This window comes from Corylus avellana, chromosome 2 (assembly GCF_965113065.1).
Source record: "Corylus avellana chromosome 2, dhCorAvel1.hap1.2, whole genome shotgun sequence".
Lineage (NCBI taxonomy): Eukaryota > Viridiplantae > Streptophyta > Magnoliopsida > Fagales > Betulaceae > Corylus > Corylus avellana.
The window spans coordinates 4,449,740-4,464,122 of NC_142491.1; the positions used below are offsets into that span (position 1 = coordinate 4,449,740).

The 14,383-nt window shown below is 39.4% G+C and overlaps 2 protein-coding genes across 2 annotated transcripts; one reads left to right on the forward strand and one right to left on the reverse strand.

Annotated features, from left to right (window-relative positions):
* The first annotated feature begins 8,987 nt into the window (after nt 1-8,987).
* On the forward strand, nt 8,988-9,437 carry LOC148587217 (DIS3-exonuclease-like protein). Its single transcript, XM_088513930.1, has one exon. It carries the CDS (start codon nt 9,191-9,193, stop codon nt 9,395-9,397), a length of 207 nt encoding a protein of 68 aa, XP_088370056.1. The 5' UTR covers nt 8,988-9,190; the 3' UTR covers nt 9,398-9,437.
* Nucleotides 9,438-10,770: 1,333 nt separating this feature from the next.
* Nucleotides 10,771-14,000, reverse strand: LOC132166992 (interferon-activable protein). Its single transcript, XM_059577874.2, has 6 exons — nt 13,776-14,000; nt 13,529-13,581; nt 13,152-13,207; nt 12,544-13,053; nt 11,870-12,047; nt 10,771-11,149 (listed from the first exon to the last, which is right to left on the reverse strand). Exons 1-6 carry the CDS (start codon nt 13,918-13,920, stop codon nt 10,997-10,999), a joined length of 1,095 nt encoding a protein of 364 aa, XP_059433857.2. The 5' UTR covers nt 13,921-14,000; the 3' UTR covers nt 10,771-10,996.
* Nucleotides 14,001-14,383: the final 383 nt, after the last annotated feature.

Consider the following 14,383-nt stretch of genomic DNA (forward strand, 5'->3'; position numbering starts at 1 on the left):
AAAAAAAAAAATCAATAATTAATTTTTAATGCCACATTATCTAAATCATAACAGTTATATAATAGTTTATTAAATAATATTTTTCGTCACATAACAATAATAACTATTTATTTTCCTAATAGAATAATTATTCCGCTAATTGAACGAGCCGTTAAATAAAACCAAGTCTTGGTTTTACTTGGACGCTAAGAAGAGCAAGCTTGGCAGTAGGTGAACAATCGAAGAACGCGCCCACAATTTCACCTACCGACAGCAGACCAGTTTTGCTTCCTTCCTGGCCTTGAACTCTTTCTCTCTTCAGCTCTTCTCTCTTCCCTCAACGTGCTCAGTCCTGGAATCCACCTGTCCGCGTTTTCCTTGAAACCCACGCGCTTTCCCACCACCATAAACCCCCTATATATACGTTAGCTCCAAACAATGAACCTACCAATTCACTCCCGCCGCAACCCATCTCCTACAATTATTCTTTTTACTTCGAAGTTTGGAAGAAATTACTGTTGAGCTGCTTTCGTTTCGGTAGAAATGGCACAAGGGAGCAAAATGGTCTTCGCTATTGTCTTCGCCGTGGTTGCAATGGTCTCTACCTTTGCTCCAACCGTGTTGGCTCAAGATTTTGCGCCGGCGCCGACACCGGAAACGGAGACAGGAGCTGGGTGCTCTGCTGCTGTCTCTGGGGCTACCATTTTGGCCTCTCTGTTTTTGTCCATGGTTGCTCTGTTGAAGCACTAGAGATGGGTTCTGTGGTTTGATCGATTGATTCTTTTTGGCATGGGCTTTGATACTTGCATATGTTATTGCTTTATCTGTTGTAGGTTATAGAGAGAAATAAAAGAGATTCATATGGTTATTGTATACTTTATTTATTTTCTTGTGATTAATAGTATATGATACATATTTTATGGAATAATTTTGTGTGAGGGTTCATAATCATTGCTGTATTAATAAATAATGATTTTATCCATTTTTGGAAATTATTAAAAATTAGTTTCTTAAAAGGGGTTATTTATTTATTTGGGTTGATTGCAAAATAAATCTCAATTTGATCATATTTCAAATTAACATTGAAATATCATTTGCATCAATGAGTTTCTATTAGTTCAACAACAAAAAAAGAAAAACTCTCCCATATCAACCAAAAATCATTTCATGTGGAGGCTAATATATCCCCAACTTGCAAATTTTTTTGAAGTGGTAATACTCTTTATTCATAAATGAACAAGAATACAAGAGCCTTAGCTCTAAGAAAAAAGAGCGTTAAGCTCTAAAAGGACAATGTTGGAAATACAAACAGGAATTTCCTCAATCCAAATTCTATCAGTGTTAGTCCTAGATGCCTCCTTAGCCAAAATATGAGCAGCTTCATTTGCTTCACGCTTCACATGACTAATCTCCCAATGTCGAAAGGACCTTAACACCGTCTTCGTGTCTTCCACAATCTGCCCATACCTTAACCAATTTTGAGATGTCTCCCTGATGGCCTTGACTACCGACATCGAGTCTCCCTCTAGCAAAATCTCAAAGAAGCCAAGCTCCTGGCAGAATTCTGCTGCATGAAGGGCTGCCAATGCTTCTCCGGTGACAGGTTCGTGGACGGCCTGGATCGATTTGCTTCTTGCTGCTAGAACATGACCTCCCTCGTCTCGTATGATCACACCAATTCCCATACAGCTATTGTCCTTTGAGAAAGCTATATCCCAGTTTGCCTTGTATAGACCCGGAGGTGGAGCCTGCCATTTGGATTTCAACTTTGCTGTCCCTTCTTCGCCTGCATTAGCCTCTTGAGAATTTGCCTGTGAAAATTGTAACAGGCTATTTCTGGCCATGTTTGCAACTATAGTTGGGTGAGTAAAATCACCCCCATGCAGGACCACATTTCGACGCTGCCAAATCCCTTTTGACGTGATAACAAAAAGTTTCAGGTCTTCTTCGTCCAGCTGCCGCGCCATAGCGTCAAAGAGATCCAAAAAAGTTCTACAGTCCATGCTGCACTTTTGAAATTTCCGAGTGCTAGAACCCCATACATCTTGTGCCGAGGGACAACCCCATAAGATGTGAATAACCGTTTCCCTCTCCTGGCAACAGAAGAAGCAAATCTCATCCTCAATAACGCCTCTTCTTTTAAGATTTACCTTTGTAGGCAGGATATTTTTACATGCTCTCCAAGAAAAGACTTTTGAGGAGTTTGGGATCTTCAAATTCCATAGAGTCTTCCAGACCTCCTCTCCACTCCCTGGGGTAGATCCTTCTCCATTTTTTCTGTCCTGGCGCTCCTTCTCAATGTGATACGCGCTTTTTACAGAAAATTCCCCGGTGTTTGTGCCACGCCAAATTAATTTATCCGGTTGATGATGGGTACTAATGGGGATATTGCAGATAATGTCAGCCTCCACCTCACCAAAAATCTCCCGAATTAACTCCCTTTTCCATTGAGCTGGGTTTGTGTCTATAAGGTCAGCCACCTTCGCTTCCTTGGGTAAAATCTTACATGGGGCCTGAACAGAATAGGTTGTCGGGCGGGGGAGCCACTTATCCTCCCAAATGGACACTGTTCGGCCATCCCCGATCCTCCAAAAAATCCCTTCCTGAAAAAGCTTCCTGCCCTCTAAGATACTCCGCCAAGCATAAGAGGGTTTGTTCCCAATCTTTGCAGTCATATAAGAACCCCGAGGGAAATACTTTGCCGAGATGACCTTGGCAGCCAGACTATCCGGGTTTTGCATGAATCTCCAACTTTGTTTCGCCAATAGTGCTTTGTTGAAACACACAATATCTCTAAAACCCATCCCTCCGTTTGCTTTGGCAGTGCTCATTTTCTCCCAACTCATCCAGTGAATTTTGTTTGCTTCCTCCGAATGACCCCACCAAAATTGTTGCATCATCTTATTCAAGTCCTTGCATAGTTCTTTGGGGAGTAAAAAGATACTCATGCTGTACGTCGGTATGGCTTGTATCACCGCTTTGAGTAAGACTTCCTTCCCAGCTTGTGAAAGCAATTTTGTTTTCCAATCCGAAATTTTCCGCTTCACCTTATCCTTCAAAAATTGAAATTCCCTCACTCTGGATTTTCCCACAAGAGCGGGAAGGCCTAAATAGGAGTCATAGCGTTGTGAAATCGGAACACCCACTAAAGAAGACAACTCATCACGAGCAGCTTGAGGTGTATTACGGCTAAAGAAAACCGCAGTTTTTTCTTTGTTTAACCTTTGTCCTGAAGCTCGTTCATAGAGGTCCAAAATATTCACCATATGCCCCCAATCCTGCGAAGAAGCTTTACAAAATAGAAGACTATCGTCAGCAAAAAATAAGTGATTTATTCGTATACCTCTTGGGGAGGTAGGGACCCCCCTAAGGATGCCAGACATCTCTGATTGCTGAAGATGAGCACTAAGAACCTCCGCACAAAGAATGAACAGGTAAGGTGAGAGAGGATCGCCCTGGCGAATACCTCTGGATGGTTTTAAGAGCCCCACTGGCTCTCCATTTATGAGGATAGAATAAGAGACAGTGGAAACACATTGCATCACCATATGAACCCATTTTCTGGAAAACCCCATTTTTTCCATCCCTTTCTCCAAAAAAATCCACTCCACCCGGTCGTAGGCTTTACTCATATCGAGTTTTAGAGCCATGTAACCCGTACGTCCATACATCCTAGAATGCATAGTATGTAAGGTTTCATAAGCTACTAAAATGTTGTCCGAGATTAGCCTACCCGGGATGAATGCAGACTGGTTGCAGGAGATGATATTGGGTAAAAATATTTTCAACCTATTCGCGAGAACTTTTGCCAAGATTTTATACAAAACGTTACACAATGAAATAGGGCGAAAATCAGAGACTTTTGTGGCATTTGGTTTTTTGGGAACAAGGGCAATGAAAGTGGAATTGACTTCAGATTTTATATATCCAGAGGAAAAAAATTCTTTTATAACCATAAATACCTCCTCTCCTACAACAGCCCAATTATCTTGGAAAAAACCCACTGGGAACCCGTCCGGACCTGGAGATTTGAAGGGCGCCATTTGACTGAGAGCCATAGTGACCTCCTCGAGGGTAGGGTCTTTCTCCAAATCCGCATTCATCGCAGCTGTAATTCTCCGGGGTAAGACCGCAAGAGCCTCCTCCAATCCTGAGGGATTCGATGTTGTCAAAATTCCTTTGAAATAGGAGATAAAAGCTGTTTCTATCGACTCAGCTTGGTCGCAAATGGTCCCCTCTTCATCGATAACCCTTGATATCTTGTTTGCACGTCTCCTCTGGGTGGCACAGGCATGGAAAAATTTTGAGTTTTTGTCCCCGTGCTTGAGCCAATCAGCTTTTGCACGTTGTTGCCACTTCATCTCCTCTTCCTCCAAAATGTCGTTCGCCTTTGATTGGAGTTCCCTTAACTCGTCTAAATCCCACTCCTCCGTGTCCCCCTGCATCTCCAATATTTTGTCCATGATTTGTTTTAAGCAATCATCAGCTGGGTTTTTATTCTCTCTCTTCCATCGGGTAAGAGAGTTTTTACATTCCTCTAATTTTCCCATGACAAGGCTCCATCCGTCTCTATTTTTCTGTTTTACCCTCCACACCTTTTTTATAACTTCTTTTTGTGGCTTACATTTATGCCATGCAGACTCATACCTGAATATCCTCTTCCTTCTAAGCTGTCCTGGATTATTTTTTGAGAAATTAATCAAAACCGGGGCATGGTCTGAAGCACAAGAGGCCAGAATTTCCACCCTGCACACAGGGTACAAGTCCTTCCATTCGTCATTCGCCAAAGCTCTATCCAGACGTTCCATCGTGAAGAAGTCATCCTTTTTGCCATTAGTCCAAGTGAATTTTGGCCCCGACGCACCAAGATCATTCAACCGGCAAGCCTCAATGGTATCACGGAATGCCTCCATTTGCCATCTGGGTTGTCGGCGTCCCCCCATTTTTTCACCATCATTTAGGATTTCATTGAAGTCGCCCATACTCAGCCATGCCGACGGTATATACGATCGAAGATGGCGAAGAAGTGCCCATGATTCTCTTCTCTTTGCTACTTTCGGATGACCGTAAAAACCTGTAAACTTCCAATCTTGCCCGTACCCCGCCTCCTTCACTACAGCGTTTATATGCCGACGACTGTAGTTTTGGATATCAACCGTTACTTCCGAATTCCAGAGAAGAGCTAGACCCCCACTTCTTCCGACGCTATCAACAACAAACACACTTCCAAAACCAGTGCGAATTCTGATTTTTTCCAACCGGTGTGAGAGAAGCTTGGTTTCCATAAGGAAAACCAAGTTGGGCTTCTTTTCCTTTACCAAACGGCAAAGGTCCCGAACTGTCCGGGGGTTCCCAAGCCCCCGACAGTTCCAACTTAAAATGATCATGGCTCCCGGCGGGGCTGGGAAGCAGCCGCCGCCGTGTTTTTATTTTCTTGGTCCGCTTCCGCCTGCCACTTACCTTTCTTAACTGTATTGCACATCATTTCAGTTGATCCCAGAACTTCCGCTTTTCGTGGGCCAGAGCATTGCATCTTCCCCTGCTCAGAGTTTGCCAATGGGCCAGCCCGGGCCCTCTTCTTCCAAGAATTTCTCCTTCTACCTTGAGAAAGCCCCGTTCCCTCATTAGACCCACGTGTTACTCGTCCCCCAGAATCTGCATAGTCAGCTTCCTCAATTGATTGCACTTTCGCCAGGTCAGTAGGAATCGCAATGACAGAGGCCATAAATGTTTCCTTATTTAGCACCGAATCCCCTCCTGGGTTATTCAATGAGATTGCCTCCTTAGTCAACTGGGAGGGGACGTTATTTTGCATGTAACATTCAATTTTCCTTCCCATTAGCTCCTCATTCATTGGTTCCGTTTCTCCCTGGACAGCGCTTCTTTCCGTGATATTTGCCAAAATCTTCCCCCCCGTAGCGTGATTCTCCCCCTTCCCTCCAGCCGAATTTTCTTTTAAATGGTCGCTTGATTCCTTCATAAATCCTCCACGATTTTCGCTTCCTGCCTCAGCAATATCTTCCTCCATTAAGGAGATCGGCCTAGTCAATGGAAACTTAGCCGTTGCAGCATTAAAATTGGTTGCTGAAAATCCGGACATGCCTTCCTCTCCGCTACTTCCATCTTTCCTTTTTGGGAGTCCGTTAGTCTCCGGTGACATTGCATTCGCCGGACGGAAACTGGAGGACCTCCGTGGAGACGCGTTGGCACTGTAATTGTTTTCCTCAACACCATTGCTTCCTTTGCTCAGAGTTTGCCGCCTCCGAGGGTGACCCGCACGAAGCCATAGTCCATATTCGTTCACGGCACCCCTTCCTTGTTTCCAACGTAAAACTTCATTAACGCACCCCCCCGAACCATGCCGGATTACACCACATTTGAAACAGAAGTGCGGAATTCTTTCATACTGGAAATCAATCCACAGAGTTTTGTTTTTCATTTTCAGAATCCGTCCCCTTGGTAAAGGTTTCAGAACATTTACTTGCGCTTTGACCCTCAGAAATTCTCCCCAGCCAACTCCATTTTCATCAGTGTCAACATCTTCCATTATGCCCACTGTTGTTCCCAGTTTGAAACCCATCTCCCTTCCCATACAAGATAAAGGGAGATTGTACATTCTTACCCAGAAAGCAGCAACGTCAAACGACATTTTGTTTGGAGGGGTGTTGCCATCATATTCTGCAACTGAGAAAAGTTGCCCTTCAAAGATCCATGGCCTTCCTTCCATGACTCTAATCTTATCCCACTCATGCTCGAACTCAATGAGGAACAGATTCTCCCCCAGGACTTTGAAAGATAGCGCTCCCGAAGGCCTCCATCCCCTTATCAGGGTGGACCGAATCTGCTCCTTTCCTATAAAACGTTCAGATATCAACTTTCCCACTAAGCATTGGTATCCCTTCACTTCTATCTCCTCTACATCTTCCTCTTCCACAATGAGGCCATCTTGTTCCTCCTCCGTCAACGTGAATTTGCCCCACAAGTTGGTTAGATCGTCCTCCACATTACCATCCATCCCCTTGCTGCCTTTCACACACAAACCGTAGAAATCTGTGTTGAAAGAATACTGCTTCTCCTCTAGTTCCCAGAGAGAGCCCTAGAGAGAAAACTTCCTTCCCCAGAAAACTTCCTTCGAAAATATCCAGTTCCCCAACTTGCAAATTAGATGGTAATTAGAGAAAGTGAGTGTAGTTTTCCCTAAGTTGTTTCAATAAATGGGTTAGAACATCTCGAATAGATTCTTTAAACTTTAGCTAATAAGGCCCCAAAACCCCACTCAAACTGATTATGACATAATCGACTAGTGTTTGGGGTGCTGTGATTTTGTATGTGCAAATTTGGTGCTCATTGGTGACCCACCCATCACTTTCTCTCACTTTTGATTAAAAAGTAAAAAATAAAGGAAAGATTAATTTGCCTACCAGAACTAGTCAACTTGTAATTGAAATTTCCTATAATTATTTATAAATCTCAATTTCAGCTAATAAAGAATCAATGTCTACGGATTAGATGACATTTCTCACAAATTTTACAAATAACGATACGTTTCGGTTAGTCAAGTTATAATTGGAGCTTCTTATAATCAATTATAAAGAATCAATTATGTGAGATTTAACACATATGAACGTCTTTATAATCCATCCACCTTATGTAAAATATGCATTTTCTCAATGTGAAATTGTGGTGTTACAAAAATAGTTAATATACATGTTAGAACAATTTTCCAGTTGAATACCAACCCATTTACACCTATAAAATGAGAAAATGTAAGCAATGAAGCCTATTAGAGATACCAATAATGGAATAACTCTGACGCTTAAGTCAGAAATGTTAAGAAGATGAGAATTGTAAAGCGCTTAGCCTTTGAACAAGGGCCAAAAGTCCTTTTTACCGGATCGTAACTTATCTTTTATAGCAACCGTTTCCATGCCGTGATTCCTATTCGACGTGCAATTAACCGCACATTGGCTTTGATTAAACATCGATTATTCTCTAAATTAGTGGCCAAAATGGTAGTTAACATCCATGTAGGTAGGATGAATTTGGATCAATTGGGCAATTTGGAGGCTTATGCAGTTTGTCTCCAACATTGTAAAGATAAGTCTTATCCCTAGCCGTCACTTGTCTGTAACTCAGATGCTGCTCGTGGGATACATATGCAAAGACATGCCCTGTTTGGTTCTCGTGACCATTGATGCCTCCATAAATGCCCATTCATGGCCCTCCTTATAACAGGGACAAATACAATGCCCTCTTCTCTGTCACATAGTAATGGATTCCAAGCTTTTTCAGTCTCCTGTGACCCCACCATCAAGAGCTTGCTTAATCTAGCATCAAGATTAATTTGCTTTGTTAGAAGGAAATTGTGGGTATCGTTTGTAACGTTTCTTTTTACAATCAAAACTATTAACAAATAATTTAAAATATAAAACACTTTTCTAAACACAAAAATACTTTTTTTTTTTTTTTTTTTTTAACGTTGTCTCTATTAAAAAAACACTTCTCACTTTTATATCATGTTATAGTACTTTTTCAAACCAAATTTTAAAAAATACTTTTTCAAAACTATTGTCAATCGTATCTGCGCTTTTTATTAAAGTAAACAGGAAAAGTTGACGGGAAAAGCAAATTATAACTACTGAATAATTTGAAGGGATTGATTGTCGCTTTTAGAAGTTTATAGAAGTAATTGCTAAAATAATATAAGTTTGAGGAATTGGTCTAATTTAGCTTCTTCATTTTTTTTTTTTTTTTTTTAGAGGGAATAGATGAAAGGTATTTGCTTAAAACTCAACCCATCAAATTATCTTGAAATTGTTGTCTTAAGCATGACTTATCTCTCCCAATGATTTCCATCTTTTTCCTCCTCGTATGTACATATTTAGAAGTTTTCTTGGAGTTATGTTAATCTCTCTCTATTTTCTTTTTCTTTTCTTTTTTTTTTCTTTTCTATAAGTAGATGTGAATATATATATATAGTACACCTAGATAAAAGAAGAGAACATAAATTCATTGGACCAAAAGTCCTCAGAAGTGAGTCCCACGTTTCCAACTACCAGTAAAACATCTCAAATTCTTCATATTTCCAGAACTTCCTCTTCCTTCTCTCGCTCTCTCTCTCAAACTTTCTTTACAAATATTCTCTCTTTTCCCACGGTTTCTTATACCACTTTCTAAGAGCCTTCATCTTTCCCCTCTCTGAATTGCTGAGATGGTGTTGCAGTTGTTCTTCACCGTAGCTTTCTCTGCTATACCTCTAACTCTCTATGTTCCTCCTGTTAGAAGCTTGAACCTCTTTGTAGAGACCATGGAGGATCTACTGAGGGGATCAAGAATATACACCAATAGGGTGTATCCACGCGTACGTGTTGTTTGGTCTAGGATCTTGGATTGTATGCTTTGCAGCAATATCAGGTAGATTTTGATTCTTCTCTATCAGAGTCCTAGATTGTTTTTTTTTTTTTAGTGAAAATGTTGTTTTTCCTGCTGGGGATGTGGTTTTTGTTGAGGGATTATCTTGTGAAATTGTTGTTAATGTATGAGTACTATTATTTTCAAGGCAGTATAAAGATGGCATTTTCTTTCCATTTCTTTATTTTATTTCCAGCAGAAATTAGAATTGTTGAATTGTTTATTATGGTAGGTTCCATTATAGTGATTGATAACATAATCAATCCATTAAACTTACATCTATCATTAAAGCACGTGATTCTTACATTAAAAATGCTATTTTTAACGACAAATGTCAGTTTAATAGACTGAATTCCTCCGCATCTGATTTGGTGGAAAACTTTGTTCAATCTGTGTTCATATGCTTGTGAGGGTTTGGGTTTTGTTATGTTCAATCTTTGATTGTCTGCTAGATTTGGCCACAATGGTAATGCCGTCTGTGAGTACATAACATGCTCAACATGGCTTGCACACCGACCCATATGCCAAATTGAGCTAAAAAGAAAAAGGTAATTGAAAAGCTCTTTATCCATTCTAGCTGCATATGTGGATTGTTTGTCCGAGAGCTTGCAAGAAGAGACAGAATCCAACTGTGTCAAACATGCACAACACTCAAAGTGCTTTGTATTAAGAGCCAAATGCAAAACAACACAAAATATCAAGCTTGGTGAGAGTGGCTTTTGATGTTTATCTGGATTAGATTTGCAGAGTTTGGCAGTTTGTCATTGCTGCTTTCTATCCTATCTGAAGTGGTACAACTCAAAGTGCTTTGTATTAAGAGCCAAATGCAAAACAACACAAAATATCAAGCTTGGTGAGAGTGGCTTTTGATGTTTATCTGGATTAGATTTGCAGAGTTTGGCAGTTTGTCATTGCTGCTTTCTATCCTATCTGAAGTGGTACAACTTGTTTTGTGTGCATAAAAACATCAAGGAAAAAGACAAGGATACAGAACCTTAACACCGATGTTTTTATGGAGTTAAGGTTCTGATTCAAGCTTTTGCTTTGGACTTATGCTAAAGACAGTCTCCAGATGTTGTAATGCCCCACCGATTACCCTGAAAGAGAACAAATCACTAACTGATAATTTTGATGGAATAAAATTATGAGAAAGTGATTTAATTTCTCTTCTCCCCTCTTGCTTTCTTCTCTTTTCTCTATCTTTCCTAACTTCTCTCTTTCTAGCTTCTTCTTTCTCCTCTTTTTGCCCAAATTTCACAATGTGTTAAATCACTATTTTTCCTAAAATATGTCTTCCCACACTAAAAAGTAGACATGGCTAAACTGCACTTTTGACAAATTCTTTCTAGTATATGTCCAGACTCCATAGAAATAGGGGTGTTAAGATACACAACATTTTATTGATGTAAATTAAGAATGAGTACAATTATTGAGTGCTTAATTACAACTTCTTTTATCAGCACCAAATGAATCAAGAAGAAAGACTAAAAGATAAAACAATGGTGCTAGATCTATGAGAGGTGTAAGTAAATAAATCAAAGTTCTATTAGGGACAATACAAAGAATGAAAGAATGGATTATTATTTCTTGCTCAATTTTCAACCCATTAGTTGGATAGTGTGCAAGGTTTGAGGAACCAAAACACATCCAAGGTTCTTGCTTCTCTGCCATCAACAATAGATACACTTCGGCCCTTTTCTGCAGATTCTTCTTTCGTTACCTCCTTATTTTGCTCCACTTCTTGAAGTACTCCTCTATCCTGTTCAGCCCATAAAAAGAGAAATCAATTTGGAAAATTGGCAATTCTTAATTGTAGAGAAAAAGAATAGCATAGAAGATCAAGCCTCCCTTGTTGTAACATCATTGGTAAAACTATAAAGTATCTTTTATACTTCATAAGTGTAACATCGAGCAAACTCTAACATACTAATGAAGTGTAAACCTAGTCAAAGATAGAAGGCAAATAAATTGGAAGGTTCTGCCATGGGGTGCACCAAACCATTATATGGGTTCTGCCAAAAGGAACTCAAACCAGATGGGAAAGAAATTATTGAGAAAGGATTTTTCCTAGACCGGTAAAGAAAGGAATGGATAAGAGTTACTAGTCTGATTAGCATGGTCGACATTCTATTTCAGTCTCCTTAATTGAATTCAAGTTTAAGCTCAACCCAGATAATAAGCAAAAGTAATTTGCATCAAGGACTAGTTCCCCATTAAAGTATTTTGCATTTGAGATTAAAGTTTAAGATCAATATTGATGTTATTCTTAGTCATGTTTTTTGTTAGAGAATAATGGGATAGTGAAAAAAAGAAGATAAAGTTGTGATTTCAGATCATTATGGAGCTAAAGTTAATCATCATCAGAACAACAAACAGAAGTTCAAGTCTTCATGTTATTCATTGTTGTCTTCATTTCCCCCCAATTTCTACAATACAACGAAGATAATGCAAAAAGAGAAGCAAGCAGCTAGTTACATACCATCAGCCTGGATTTAGAAGAAGCCTTTAATGTGGTCGTCTTGTTCAGCCCGCGAGTAGCAGAAAAGCATTGAGGAGATGGAGGATTTGTCCGAATTTGCAGTAAAGTTTCCTCCCTTTTATTCCTTAAAATATTCAAATCTAGAGAAATTGGAACATTCTCTGCCTCATCAGCTCTCCTGCAAAAATAATTATCAAAATTTATTCACTTATAATCATTATAACAAATACATGCATATATATAGAGGGAAAATTACAGTTTATCCCCTTAAAGTTGACAGCGTTTTTTAATTCGAACACCAAAGTTTCAATTTTTGCAATTCACCTCTCCAAAGTTCCAAATTTTTGCAATTTGACCAAGTTTATCTAAAACTTCTCATATTGCCCATAATTTTTATTTTATTTATTTTTTTTATAAAAAAATTTCGGGGCCTTTGGTCATCTGGTCATTTTTGCATCCCCAAATTTGTTTTCGTTTTCATAAAAAAAAAAAAAAAAAAAATCAAGGGCGATATGAGAATTTTGGGATGATATTGGTCGAATTGAAAAAAATTGGAACTTTGTGGGGTGGATTGCAAAAATTAAAACTTTGATGTTTGAATTGAAAAACGCTGTCAACTTTGAGTGAGTAAACTGTAATTTTCCCATATAAACAAATGAACACAAGAAACTTACTTCTTCCTCTGCTTCTCCTTGACACTGCTTTCCCCCATTCCTGGAGATTTCTCTTTACCCACTTCAAGCAATGGCTGCCTCTGTTTCTCCCTCCCATTCACCTCCCCCAAAACTCCACAAGAACTATCCTTCACCACCTTTTCCTCAACACCCACCTCGATCTTCTCCACAATCAACCTCTCCACGTTCTCTCTCTCCCTCGGCCTCGTCGCCATTCGCTTCAATTCACTGCAAAACTCCGTAATCTGATTAATTATATCCCGCCCTGCAAACAAGTTCCTCGCCGAGAGAGTGCTTTTCAGCCTCGGCGGCTCATTGTTCTGAGACATGTCGTGAGTCATTTGCGTCTTCTTCGTGCTTGATTTGATTGCTGCCTTCATGGGCTTTGCATGGAGAACTGGAGGAGTTGACGAATTCGGGTTCTGATTTTCACTATCTTCATCGAATCTGGAATTGCTATTCGACGAAACTGAAGATTGAGTAAGCCCTCTTCTCTTCAATTTTGCATCTCTAAATTAAAATAAAGAGAACAAAATATTTTTATTTAGATGAATTATAGAAATACCAATTCAATTGGACTGTAATAAAGCTAGGATCTTTTTTAGTACCTTCTATTCTGATCGCGGAGTGGAAGAGATTCAGAACCATTAGCTGAGCTTGTGAGCTTCACCAAAACCAGAAAAGAAGAGAGAAAGATTGAGGACATTAGACAGTTATACAGGATTAAACTTCTGTTTGCTTACTCGGAAAAGTGAAGAAAAGTAAAGAAAAGAAAATGAGATCTTGAGTTCTTCCGTCTTTTTGTTCTTTTAGTTTCTAAAGAAGCTTAATATTTCTCAGGTCCCCACATAAAGAATCACCCTAAATTCAAGATTTAAATCTTCCACTTTAATTTTCCTACATTTTCTAAGCAACCAACCAGCATTAAAGAATCCCAAGAACAAATAATTAAAAAAGAAAAGGAAAGAAACCCAGTGATAAAAACCTTAGAAGGAGTTGACTTGAGAAAGTCCTCAGCTATCCTTGGATGCTTGCAATCTGAAACGTCAAAGATGATATCAGAATAATCTTCCTAAACACACCAGCACAATTCTCAGCTAAAAATCACCAAGTTCTATATTTTAGTGTTAAGGTTAAGAACTTGAAATAAAATCTGATTCATTCACTAATATTATAGAAAATCTAAAAGGAAAATATGGTTTCTGGGTAGGAAGGAACCAAGAAGAGCTTACTGGGTCTGCAAAACCAGGCCTCGTCGTTCACAGGTTCTTCAGGGGCCAAAAAATCCACCCACTTGGGTGCGTTTATGTGCTCGTACAGCTCGTCCTCTACAAAAATGGACTCTATTCTCTTCCAATCAATTTTCGCTGGTTCCATTACACAAAGACACAGAGAGAGAGAGAGAGAGAGAGAGAGAGAGAGAGAGAGAGGGAGTTCTGGGGTGGGAGAGACAGGAGGGGAAATGTAACGGTTAGTGAACCCGAGGGCGAGTGTCCGTTAATGTGGGGTTTCATTCATATTTCTGACCGTTGGAGATTGATTAACTTATTTTATTTTATTATATTAATATAAGTATTGGAGCTATCTGTGTTTTGCTTTAGACTTGTTGATCTTTGGATCCGGCATTATGGGGAAGAGGCCTCACTTGCTTTAGACTTGGGCCTTGTAACTTCAATTCATTGGATATTTTCATTTGATATTTTTTAGGGTAATTCTATTTAGTAGACTGTTATATAAATGAGATATGTGATATATAATAAAAATTAGTATTTTCTTTTTTAAGAGTGTTGATTTTTCATGGTCACATTATCTCAATTGTATAACAGTTATAACGGTCTAC

Excerpts from the sequence above, each read along its gene's own strand:
- LOC148587217 (XM_088513930.1), top strand. The coding sequence starts at position 9,191 with ATGGTGTTGCAGTTGTTCTTCACCGTAGCTTTCTCTGCTATACCTCTA.
- LOC132166992 (XM_059577874.2), bottom strand. The coding sequence starts at position 13,920 with ATGGAACCAGCGAAAATTGATTGGAAGAGAATAGAGTCCATTTTTGTA. Across the intron at positions 13,582-13,775 it reads GGCCTGGTTTTGCAGACCCA|ATTGCAAGCATCCAAGGATA; the intron begins GTAAGCTCTTCT and ends TTGACGTTTCAG. Across the intron at positions 13,054-13,151 it reads CTCCGCGATCAGAATAGAAG|AGATGCAAAATTGAAGAGAA; the intron begins GTACTAAAAAAG and ends ATTTTAATTTAG.